This window comes from Talpa europaea (genome assembly GCF_964194135.1).
Source record: "Talpa europaea genome assembly, chromosome: 16".
Lineage (NCBI taxonomy): Eukaryota > Metazoa > Chordata > Mammalia > Eulipotyphla > Talpidae > Talpa > Talpa europaea.
Genome location: NC_140084.1, coordinates 17,551,289 through 17,563,972, shown reverse-complemented (window position 1 = coordinate 17,563,972; position 12,684 = coordinate 17,551,289). Strand labels below are relative to the sequence as shown.

Here is a 12,684-nt window from a genome sequence, read left to right as displayed (position 1 = left end):
TCAGAAGTTGGAGACCGTGTGCAGTTCCGCACATGTCTGGGTTTCTACCGAGCTAAACTGAGATTCCATAGTGTTCCAGGCCAAATCAGCCAGAAGAAAGTCGTCCATTGCTGTTTGAGTTTCATTGCTGGTGAAGAACAAGTTCCCCAGGGTTTCAAAGCCAGAATTCATGGTCTGTGTTTCGGTACTGTTCAACTGAACTTTGCTTTCGAGAGAAGGAAGGTTTTTAGCAGCAGAGACTCCTTCAGTTTGGGTCTCTGTGTCAGAAGAATCAGTACTCATGGAGAAGCTGGAGTGTTTCAGAATACTCCCCAGAGGCAGGTGAGGACTACTATCTAAAAAGAAGTTTAAGTCTGTCTGTGTCTGTGTGTCAAACATCTCAAGGCCTAAGAAGTTAGAATTTCCCCTACAGCTATAGGATGGGGCAGAAGGGTCTGCAAGAAAGAAGTCAGTTTGGGTCTCTATGTCCAGTGATTCCAGGGCTGGCTCTGTGGTGATGGTGCCAAGCTCACTCGCTTCAGTTTGAGTCTGGATATTGGAGGCCGAAAAGAACTCTTCAATATCGAAATCGATCGCTGGATTCTGGGTGGGGCCAGACGGGAGCTGGGTGTCTGGCCCAGTATTAGTGTCAGACAAAAGACTGCGATTGTCCAGTGTCTGTGCAGGCAGATTACTTGATAAGATGTTTTCTAAATCACTGAATAAGTCTATGGTTTGGGTCTGATTATCTGTCATGTTCTGAGAAGGAAGCATACTATTCTGCGTGGTGAAGTTTATAATTGATGCAGATTTCTCAATATCTTGATTTAAAGTCTTAGGGTGGTTCTGAGGTATCAAACTGTGAGTGTCAGTCTCTGTTACTAAACTGTTGCTTATGATATTGTCTGCAGAGACACCATATGATGAATGGACAGTCTCAAAAATGTCTCCACACATTACAGCTTGGTCCATCTGTACCCGGTCATCAGCTGGATTCTGCAGTCCACTAGTTTGAGTTTCTCTGGAGATCCCACCTGACTGGAGACATGCATCTATAAACACATCAGTCTGTGCAGCTATAGTTGAAGTCACCTTAGAACTGGGCAAAAATGTTTGTGTTTGGACACTAATGGGAAGGGACACTTGAGAACCAAAAGTCAAGTCAGTTTGAGAACAAGACGATACAGAGGAATCAGGACTAGCCCACTGTGAAGAAGGTATAAAGTGTTGTGAGGCATAAGACAGATCTGTCTGGACATTGATTGAAGAAATGCTATTCTTTTGACATGTATTCCCTAGTTCTTGTAAAGGATCAGACAGACCTTTACCCAAGTTTACTTGAACACCTGTACTAATTGGCTCAACAGCAACAGGGGTTACAATTTTTGAAAGCGGGAGGCTCTCCTTCAGAGAGCAAGTCTCTGAATCCAGGCCAAGGAACAGGGTTCCTATTGACAAGGGCAGTAAGTGCACAGCACCTGGGGCCGAGCCCTGATGATCAACACCTAACACCACAGGCTGGGCTGAGGGGTCGGCTGTAGGCACAAAGACAGGCATAGGAGAAAACTGCATGACTGGCAGTTTAACCAAGGCCACCTTGGGCTTTGGTAGAAGCAATTTCTGAGGATATCTTGGCGTTGTTGTAAGAGTCTGCTTTCTGGCATTAGAGCTGCAAGAGTCTTCAAAAGAAGCAACTAGCTTGATTTCTGAAGTTTCCAGTTCTTGAGTGTCTGCTCTTGGGGTTGGTTGGTTGCTCAATGTCTCAAGAGTCTTACTGGACAACTTCTGGTTGTGCAGGTAGTTTTCCATTTTCCTTTTCTTACTAGGTGGATCCCTAAAAACAATGCGAAAGTAAAAGGAGAAAAACAATGACAAATTGCAGCTTCTCTTAACCCTGGACCTATCTTCTTTACTTACAATGCTATTTTCAACATCTATAGAAGTCAGATTCAAATGAGTGAAGAGAAATCCCTTCTTGGAAATCTTTGAGAACTGGGCCTATTATATGGTCAGAAATACATAAACAGAGAAGGAAGCATAGCATTTAAAGAAAGCTTTAAGTGCTAAAACTCAACTAAGATCTGTAAGTATATGGAAGGTAACATATTACATAATACAACTGTCATCATTTCTAAAGCAGGAAGCTATTATGCCAAATATAAATTTGACCTTTAAAATGAAGTACAGTTTCATGATTAAACTTACTCTTTAACAATCAAATCTCTCTCTAAAAGAAAATGCAGGAAGTTGAAATTTTCAAATGGGAGCATAAGGGACCCTCACAAGGGAATGGTAGAATAAGGAAGAACAATTGGGTCAAGATGATGTGGATCCTTTGCAAGTGCTGCTATTTTGAAAAGCTCCTTCTTCCTTATAACCTATTTCTCCATTCTTCTTCTTTTCTCCCTATAGTAATGAAGTTACTATATAAACTCCCTCCAGAAGTTTCACTGGAAACTCCTCCCACAGCTGTTGACTTGTGGACCCTTATTTTTTCCCTTTACCTGTGTTCTGCAGGGATTTCATGGCCGGTTCGGTAGATGTGGGACTGCAATGCAGTTCTACTGGCATAGGGACAGCCACATGTGCACTGGAAGGTCTTGCCACAGTCCTCTGCATGTCTTTTCAAATCCCACTCAGTGCCATAGGAATTGCTGCACTTACTACACTTATGCTTCTTCTCAGCATGCATTTTCATAAAGTGCTAGAAAGAACACAAAAGGGATTAAAATGAAAAACTTTAAGTTTTTGTTTAAAAACAAAAACTGCTCTCAACATTCAAAAACTGTCAATATACCCAAATTAGCAATGACATTCATATGTAACAGAGCTGTTCCAGACCAAAAGACGGCAAAAGCAGAAAAACCACAGTTTATTATACGCCTATTCTCCCTTTTACGTTTGTGAAAACTGAGTTGGTTTTGGAAACAATCCAAGGTATCTATCCAACATTTAAGCTGTGATCTACAGAGTAGTCTTATATAGAGAAAAGTCTATGTAATGCTTTTTCCAGGGAACCTCGACCTTCATCAGCAAACCTTCCGGAAACATCTCAACCATCAATCTCTTCATGTCCTGAGTTACCTCCATAACAGTGGTTAGGGCCCTTCCCTACTCTTAAGAGAGCTGCTTCAGAATTTCCTCTTGTCTCTGCAGTTTCTTATTCCCCTGAGAGAACTTTTCCTTTGTGCCTTTCCCTGCCTGCCCTTGGAGGCATAGAGATTCAGACATGAGATGTGGAAGCACACATTTTCTCATTCTTTGCTTTATTGTCCTCTCTCCAAACCCACTGCTGGACATCTTCCCTCCAGAACAAGCCTCATTTCTGTCACCTGCCTTACACACCATTCACTTTCCCATTGGGAGTTCTTGGATGGCTGTGCTCACACATAGCTTTCTGTTTACTTTCTCCAGCTAGGATCATTAAGTAGTTAGAACACATACTGGGCTTATACTTTCTTTATTTTGTCCTCAGAGAACTATATGTAAGGGAAATAAAATACCTGTTTTACGAGAGAAAATTGAGAAAATGGTCTGTCAGGACCTCTAGGACATCCTTCAATTGGACAACAGTAGAATTTTGGTACCGTTTTCAAATCTTTTCTTATTGTTGGATTTACTATGCCATCCTGCAAAAGAAAAAATACTTTAAATATTTTTAAAAACCAGTAAAACAGGCTAGGGAGAGAGACAAGGAATGACAAAAGGTGAGCACAAGGGGTCTCTGTTTGGGTGATTGAAATGTTCTGAAATTGTACTGCGGAGATGGTTGTACATTTATTAGATAAATTGAATTATTCACTTAAAATGGGTAAATATTAGAGTGTGAACTACATTTCAATATATCTGCTAAATTTTAAAAACTGTGCTGTTTTAAAAATTCTGCCCTTTCCTTTAAAACTACTCCTTCTAAATGTAAAATCTCTGTCCTAAAAGCCACCTTCTGTATTTGTAAGTGCATCATGTTTACAGTTTCTCAAGCTCAAAAATCTTCCTCTGACTATGATTTAGGCTTTCCAATATTATTGTGGCTTTCTCTGATCTGGTATATCACATTGTCCCTAAACTAGCTAAAGCTGTATTACACAATGATTAAAAAGCAATTTGAATGCAGACATGGTATGTTTGAAATTTATTATCATTATAATGGCAAATACAAGATAGCTTTTATTACAGTGTCAGGCACTGTTCTAAGTACTTTATACACACACACACACACACATATAACATATATAAACTCATATAACCCTGGTAATCCTTTGATATGAGTTTCTATATGAATGAGTTCATATATGAGTTTCTATATGAATGAGTTATATATGAATTTATGAGTTTCTATATAAACTCATAATCCAAGCAATCCCTTGATATTAAATTTGTGATAGACTTTTTGGCTAGGAATTTAAAAGCAATTGAGTTAATTAAACCTGAAGAGCGCTCTTATTGCTCTGAGGAGCCCTGATGACCTCCAGTATAATTCTCTGGCCCCTCCTAGATGCCCCAAAGGAGGGTGAGGGGAGATGGACCTCCATTCAGTCGCTGGAACAATAGGAATGGTGCTCAGGCCTCTGCTGCTGCAGGTCCTCTAGTATTCTGATGGGAAAGGATTCATTACTTTTGGAACATGCCCCCTCTTCTCTGCCCCCTCTTCTCTCCCATCAGTGTGTATCTAGAAAAGTGAGAGGTTAATAACTAAGTGGCAAGAACTCTTCTTTGCTCTCAAACTGGCATCAAGAAGAACATGTAGATCTTGCTGGGTCAGTGTTCCAATAATTTAGAAGGGGAAAGAAGCTATTCTTGTTTGATTTTTAAGCAAAACAATTTGTCTTTCATTGCTATCAAACTTAATTATTCCTCCATGTCTTCAACACTGGTCCATCATTTATCAATTCTATTGCACTATACTGTCTAGATAGTCATTTAGTTTATTTAAATGGTCTCTGAAATGATTGCTTCCTTTTCTAATACGAAGTCTGACGTAAAAAATTATTTGCATGTATCACCTAATGCTGTCAAAAAATATATGTAAAATCAACTCCCCCCATTTACCATTATAGCCTTAGCATTTATTGTTCCCTTGTACCCTCTCAGTCCAAGATTCTTCCCACTTTTAATTCCACTTTCCATACCCATTTCTGAATATCTGTCCTTTTTATCTCTCTCAAATGGTATTGATTTTCCCATTACAAAACCACATAATTTGAGGTACACAACTTGACACCTTCAGGTGTGCTCATGTTTTACCTCCAAAGCTCCAATGCCAATATCTGATCATTTTCCGTTCCCCACCCTCTCTAATAACCAGTATCTTTTTAGAGTGTAAGAATAATTTTTCTTCTGTTTTGCCAGTTTGTTTTCTGTGGTTAGTTATATTCCACAAATGAATGAGATCATCTGGTAACTGTCTTTCACTTTCTGACTTACTTCACTTAGCATCATCGCCTCAAGATCCATCCATATCGTCCCAAAAAGCACTATTCATCTTTTTAAGTAGCTGAGTATTATTCCAATGAGTATGTACTCCATAATTTCTTTATTCAGTCACCTGTTGGTTCCATGTCTTGTTCTTTGTGAATAATATGCTAAGGTGCAATGAATATACGGGTGCATAAATTTTTTCATATTAGTGCTTTCAATTTGGTAAATACTTAGAAGCAGTACTGCTCGATCACATGGCATATCCATTTTTATTTTCTGGAGGAATCATACATTTTCCACAGTGGCTACACCAAAATACATCCCCACCAACAGTAGATTAGTGTTTCCAGTCTTTTTGATGGAGGCCATTCTCACAAAGGTGAGGTGATATCCTAATCATGTAAGAGCCCCTCCTTTCTCCTCTCTGTTGCTCAGAGTCCTATCCCATCCATTAGCTTAAGAATATAAACCTTTGGGCCTCCCTGGTGGCGCAGTGGTTGAGTGCTGGGCTGTGAAGCTGCCTGCGGCCTCTGCAGTGCTGGTTTGATCCCAGCTGGCTGGTGAGAAACCCATATGACGCAGCAGACCTCTCCTGCTGCGCCCACTGCTCCCCTCAGCAGTGTATTTCGTTGGTCTGCCTGTTCTGTTCCCCGCTCTGTCTCTGGTGAATTCTCTCACCCTCCCGCGCTTCTGACTATACCCAGTGCTTGTATAAATAAATAAATCTTAAAAAAAAAAAGAACATAAACCTTTAATCTGTATTATTTATTCTAGAATTTACAGTTACATAAATTACCCATATGTATACAATTAAATTTCTTCCTTTTCCCCTGGTTAGTAGTCTCACCTTAATTTGTCTGCTCATCCGGTGTGGGGGTATTTTTGCCCTGCACCCATACAAAACTGACCTAAACTAATCTAAACTAATACTTTACATTGAAGACTGTTCCAAAGTCTGACTGAAAAGCTGCTTTTGTTAAAACACTGATAACTGCTAGCTTTAGTAACAAGTAACATTGCATCTCATCGCCCAGTTCATCCCATTCTCCGGTTTGTCTGGCATTTTTTTTTTTTTTAAATGAAAATCTTTTTTTCCACCCACCCCGGCTAGTGTTATCAGTGAGAGAAAATGAATTGCAGGGTTAATATTTAGTTATGTACTTAGGAGATGGCACCATTTCCAGTTCTAGGTTGTCCAATGTCCTGTGAACTGCCTACAGGGTCACTATAAAACTCATGCTCACTTCTAATATATCCTCAATTTTACTCAGCAATGCTTTTATTATCCCTTAAGCTTTCTATCATGTTCCCATTCACTTATTCATTTCATTATTTATTTATTTTTTAAGATTTATTTATTTATACATACAAGAACAGGGGTACAGGCCAGATGCACGGGAGGGTGAGAGGATTCACCAGAGACAGAGCGGGGAACAGAACAGGCAGACTGACGAAATACACTGCTGAGGGGAGCAGCGGCATGACAGGAGAGGTCTGCTGCACCATGTGGGACACTTGCCGGTAGCTGGGATGGAACCTGTGCTGCAGAGGCTGTGGACAGCTTCACAGCACTGTGCTCAACCGCCTGCACCACGAGGGGAGGCCCCATTTCATTTTTTAAATAACGTTATTTTTTAAGAGAAATTGTAGGTTTATAACAAATAGATCAGAAAACTAGAGTTCCCATATGCCCCCTCGTCTCCAGTAAGTTTCCACTATTAACATCCTGCACCAGAGTGGTGTATTTGTTACACATGATGAACCTACATTTCACACATCACTATTACCTCAAGCCCATACTTGGATATTAGAGTTCATTCTTGTGGTACACTCTATGAGCTTGGAGAAATGTATAATGATATACACCATCATTACAGTATCAGGCAGTATCCATAGTTTTGCCTTTTCCAGAATATCATAATTGGAATCACATGGTTAACAGCCATTTTGGATCAGCTTCTTTCATTCGGTAATGTATCTAAATTTCCTCCTTGTATGTTCATGGCTTGATAGCTCATTTCTCTCTTATTGAATAATATTCTATTACTCCATGTATATATTAAAGCTTATTTGTCCATTCACCTACCAAAGGATATCTTGGCTGTTTCCACATTTTGGCAGAGATTCACCTCTCTTTAAAATGTCTCCTATAATCTTCTTACTTTCTCTTCTCATTGCTACCATCAGCAGTTCAAGTCCTTCTGATTCTGTTTGGACTTTTATGTTTAACCTCTTAATTAATCTACACCTTCAATCTCAGTCATTCACATTTTGACAGATTCATATTTCTAAAATGTACCTTTGTTTTTTTTTTTTTTAAAGATGTATTTATTTATGCACACAGGAACTGGGGTACAGGCCAGAGGTGTGGGAGGTGAGAGGATTCACCAGAGACAGTGGGGAGCAGAACAGGCGGATCTACTGAAATACACTGCTGAGGGGAGCAATGAGCGAGTCAGGAGAGGTCTGCTGCGCCACGTGGGTATCTGCCTGGCTGGGGATCAAACTCCTGCTGTAGTGGCTGCGAACAGCTTCACAGGTTGCTTCTTAACCCCTTGCGCCACCAGGGAGGCCCTCTAAACTGTATCTGTGATCACGTCAGTATTGCAAACACTTTCAACACCACCCCATTACTTCCCAAATCCAAATTTCTCTACCTTGGGACATTCAAAGCCCCCAATTATGTATATAACTTCAAACTGTGTTTCTCTTCTGTCCTTTCTGTATTATACCTAATGGAATATTTTGAAATGCTCCAAATCTTTTCAAGGGAAGGACTATATTTGTATCTTCTGTTGCATTTGGGAATGTTTTGAACAGAGCAAATGTTCAATTAAAACTTGTGGCATCATTCAGCGAAATAAGCCAGAAAGAAAAAGAAAAATACCGGATGGTCTCACTCATAGCAGGAATCTAGAAAACTTAAATAAGGGACCAGGAAAATGAATAACTATAAGAAAGTGAAAATCAAAATCAACAAAAAACTATGAACCAGAGACACTTTTTGGGGGGTGGGGGCGGGAGGGGAGGGATTGGGGTCAGAATGGGGGGGGGTTGCAATTGTATGGGGAATATAAAAATAAAATTTATTATTTTAAAAAAATAATTAAAAAAAAACCAAACAAAAAAACCAAACAAAAAAAACCAAACTTGTGGCATTATACAGAATATGTTCAAGTGGTCATCTAAGCCAAAATTGTATTATGAACCACGGTAAGACACTAAAGACAGTCAAACTGAACAATAATAATCCTTTCTTGACATTTTTTAGACATGGCGACAACATGAAACTATTCTCTTTCTTGTTTTCTGATGTCTGCCTTAGCCCTCCCCATCACCACCTCTCCGTCTTAGCTCCAGGGTCGTCTCCTCATTCTCATCCTGAGATAAAAAGTTCAAATGGCTCAAATAGCTGAGATGAGAATAAGAGGAATAAGAAATGGCGATGACACAAAATAAAATGTGAACTGCAATGAGAAAGTGATATTCTGAAGTTCAACATACATCCAAAACTCAAGTTTGCAGAACTTTTTCTACTTTATCTTTGTATCTATATGAAAAAAATGTACACAAAAACTTTATTTCATGTGTTTTTTTTGTAAATTTAACATTAGCACCTTCCCTTCCCTTAAAAACAAACATAAATTTTAAAAAAAACTTCTTGGCTAATCATTAAAAGCAAACCCTTCAGCTGATGATAACACAAAATTGTCATGTTTTAAAAGTATAGATATTGCTGGATAAAAGGTTCTCTAATGTCCCACCTGTCCCATTCACTACTTTCAAACACAAGGAACAAAAATTTCTATCAAGAAATGCACATTTACTCCTATTTTTCCTTCCCTTGAATCACCAGCTTTCCCTTTTTTCATGGAGGTAAGGCTGGACTAGGGTACTTCCAGACTTCCTCACAGGATATGTTACAGATCTACATTTTAAGAACTCATATAAAACCCAAAGGCACTCTGTACCCTACACCTTATAATTCAATCTCCACACTTTTAACCATTCTTCAGAAGAATCTGCTAATCATTTACATTAGAAAGGGAATAGTTTTTTCTGTTCCTCTTGTTTTTCTGCCACTGGCTTGCACACCTGGTAACCATGCCTCACAAAATTCAGGAAATCAAGGAATTCCTGCTCACAGCCAGGCAAAAGGATGCAAAATCCATCAAGATCAAGAAAAACAAGGACAATGTGATGTTTAAAGTTCAGTGCCGAGCCTCCCCTGGTGGCGCAGGCAGTTGAGCACAGCGCTGTGAAGCTGTCCACAGCCTCTGCAGTGCAGGTTCAATCCGGCCGAACTGGCCGGCTGGGGAGGGGCCCACATGGCGCGGCAGACCTCTCCTGTCTTGCCCGCTGCTCCCCTCAGCAGTGTGTTTCGTCAGTCTGCTTGTTGTGTTCCCTGCTCTGTCTCTGGTGAATCCTCTCACCGTCCCGCGCACCTGGTCTGTACCCCAGTTCTTGTTAAATAAATACATAAATCTTTAAAGAAAAAATAAAAGTTAGTGCTATAAATATTTTTTATACCTTGGTAGAAAGCAGAGAAACTGAAGCAGTTCCTGCCCCCAGATTGGCAGTAAAGGTGCTGAAATGAACAAGATGTGCTGATTTGAATTGTATTAAGAATTTTTTAATTGTTTAAAAAAAAAGAGAGAGAGGAGTGAATGTTTGGTTAGGAGTAGTCTGTGTTGTGAAGAAAGAATAAAATAAAAACTACACAGCAACGAATGGGAAAAAGAATAAAAGACTTTATCATAACCTAGAAAATATAAAAATAAGGAAAGAAACCTGAAAATTGCAAGCAATTAACAAGCAAATGAAAAGTTCTACTGAATATTAAATAAATCTGCCAAGCCGATTCACTCAGACTAGCTTTTGGTGAAAAGGGGCTTCACACTCAGCTGGTACTGGAGTCTCTCTGGTCCGAACACACCACTTTCAAAACTACAGGGAGCCCCTAGTCCTTGTCTCCAGGCCTCCTCCTTCCAGTACTATGAGTACATCATGTGTCTAGAGGAAATTTTTAAATTGAAGATCCCTCTACTCACGATTTACCACCTGACGTAGCACCACAGGGATGCCGCTGTTCTGTCACACAGGCAATCTTGGCTAAAGAAAAAAAAATTCCCCTTCTACCAAGATAGCTGATGCTCCACGGCTGCTGGGCAGTAAAGTGTGTGTTTGAATGAGGTATTAGGGAAAGATGGTTCTGTGTGGGATTTCTGTAGGATGGAGATACAGAAGGGTCCATTTTTGTGTTCAATGATCTCAGTTCAGAAAGGATGGTGACTACACAGCAATTCTAGATAAAAGAAGCACATAAACCGTTAAGAAGTGCTTGTTAGAGTAACACTCAAACTAACTACAAGGAGGGTCCGGGTCCAGCAGGCAGCTTCATTTGTGCTCAAAGAAGTAGTCTGCCTTTGCTTTGTCAGTGAGGGCATGAAACTGAAGATGGGTGATGGTGGTTGTATATGTGCTAAAAAGAATTTGGGGGGAAACCAAGGGATTACCTTGTAAATTCCTACAAATATTCCTACAGTTCATCCACTCAAGTCAAAATATAATTAAGACAAGGAAACACTTAGTTAAAATTTCGTATGAAAGAGAAAACAGAAGATTGAAGAGCATTCTCACAAGTTATTGCACTTGTGTCCTGGAAGAAACTCAAACTATTCCGAGAAAAATTTCAGCCCCCCAATGTACCTTCCTTCCAGGTACATTTCCTGATTGGGTTCCCTAACCCTCTAAGAAAACTGCTGCATCTTTGTTAGGTTAGTGCTAAAAGGGGATCATCCTTCATTGGGTATCTCTGCCCTCCTAGGGCATAACCTCAAACTTTCTGCTATTACTCTGATCAGAAGCCTGATCGGCAATGATGCAAGGAGGATTTACCTGAAGGACAGAAAGAAGAACGTGCAATACTCTAGGTAATTAAAATTCACTTCTGAATCAATTCGGAGCACACAACCTACTACATAGCCACAAAACCGCGGTCAGTGATGAGCTCTGCGATTCTGTCACAGTTGACACGGACTCTAAGAGGAGGCAGAAGGGAAACTTCCTATCGTCATCACTGAGAAGAGATGACCACGGACTAGGTCTGGGTGGGGCCGGGGATCTTCGAATACGCTTCCCAGAGATGCGGACGGCAAGCTGGCGATCACCGCCCCGCTTCACAGAATGCCCGAGGGCCGTTCGGACGGTTGCCACCTCACGACACGGGGTCCCCTCCGACAGAAGCTGCACGGGAGGCATCTCCCTGGCCGACACCTTGAAACTTGCAACTGCCGGGGCTCGGCCAAACCCGCCGCTCCCTGACCACGGGCGGCACCCAGAGGCCCGCGGCGGGTGCCCGCGGGGGTGGTGGGAGGCGCACGGGCACCGCAGCCCGAGCCCGGGTTTAAATCCCAGCACACTCGGGTGCGTCACGTTTCTCACCGACAGCAGGAGGACGCGTCCCTCACCAAGCGGCCGTGAGAACTACGGAGACCAACGTGTGAAATAAACGCCTGGGCCGGAGTCCCGGCTCGTCCGAGCTGGCCCGGGGCGGCATGACACGGGGCTCCCCATTATTCCGCGCCCCGGCGTGCGGCTCCCCCTCTCCCCAGCCCGGACTCCTCCCGCTCCGTTCGGTCGGGCCGAGGAGCCCAAGCCCCCGCGAGGCCGGCCGGGGCGGGGGGCGCCGTCCACACCCGCGCCCTCCCCCGCCCGCCCGCCCCGGCACCTCACGACCCCGGCCGCGCCGTCCCGGCTGCGCGCCCCCCGCTTTGTCGGGGCGCTCCGCGGCGCCAGGCCCGGGGGCGCCGTCCCGCCCGGCTCACCTGCAGGCGGTGGCTCTTGACCAGGTGCATGTTGAGCGCGGGGCCGTTGGGCAGGATCTTGCCGCAGCCGCGCACCGTGCACAGGATGTTGGTGCGCACCGCCCGCGACAGCTCGCTCACCGACGGCTGGATCAGCTCGCGGGCCGGCGGCGCCGGACCCGGGGGCGGCGGCTGCCTCGCCGTCGTCGCGGGTCCTGCGCGGCGACCCCTCAGCCGTCCGGGGGGCCCCCACGGGCCCGAGGCGGCGGCGGCTCCCCTCGCGGCCGCCGGGACGGCCGAGGCGCCCGAGGCCAGAGCCGCGGGCCTCGCCGCCGCCGCCTCAGAAGCCGCCATGGCTCCGCTCGGCAGCCGGGCCGAGCGCGCAGGTCCCGCCTCCCGCCGCAGCCACTTCCGGTAGGGGCGGGGCCAGCCGACTCATTAGCATCCGGCCGGCCGGCCGGCCGGCGGTGCCCGCGGCGCC

At 43.3% G+C, this 12,684-nt stretch overlaps 1 protein-coding gene across 1 annotated transcript; it reads right to left on the bottom strand.

The window, feature by feature from the left end:
• On the bottom strand, window positions 1-12,557 carry ATMIN (ATM interactor; the record flags this gene model as incomplete). The annotated part of the gene is made up of 4 exons (XM_084257513.1): window positions 1-1,813; window positions 2,484-2,683; window positions 3,483-3,608; window positions 12,225-12,557. The coding sequence occupies 4 exons, from the start codon at window positions 12,555-12,557 to the stop codon at window positions 1-3; spliced, it is 2,472 nt and encodes an 823-aa protein (XP_084113639.1).
• Window positions 12,558-12,684: the final 127 nt, after the last annotated feature.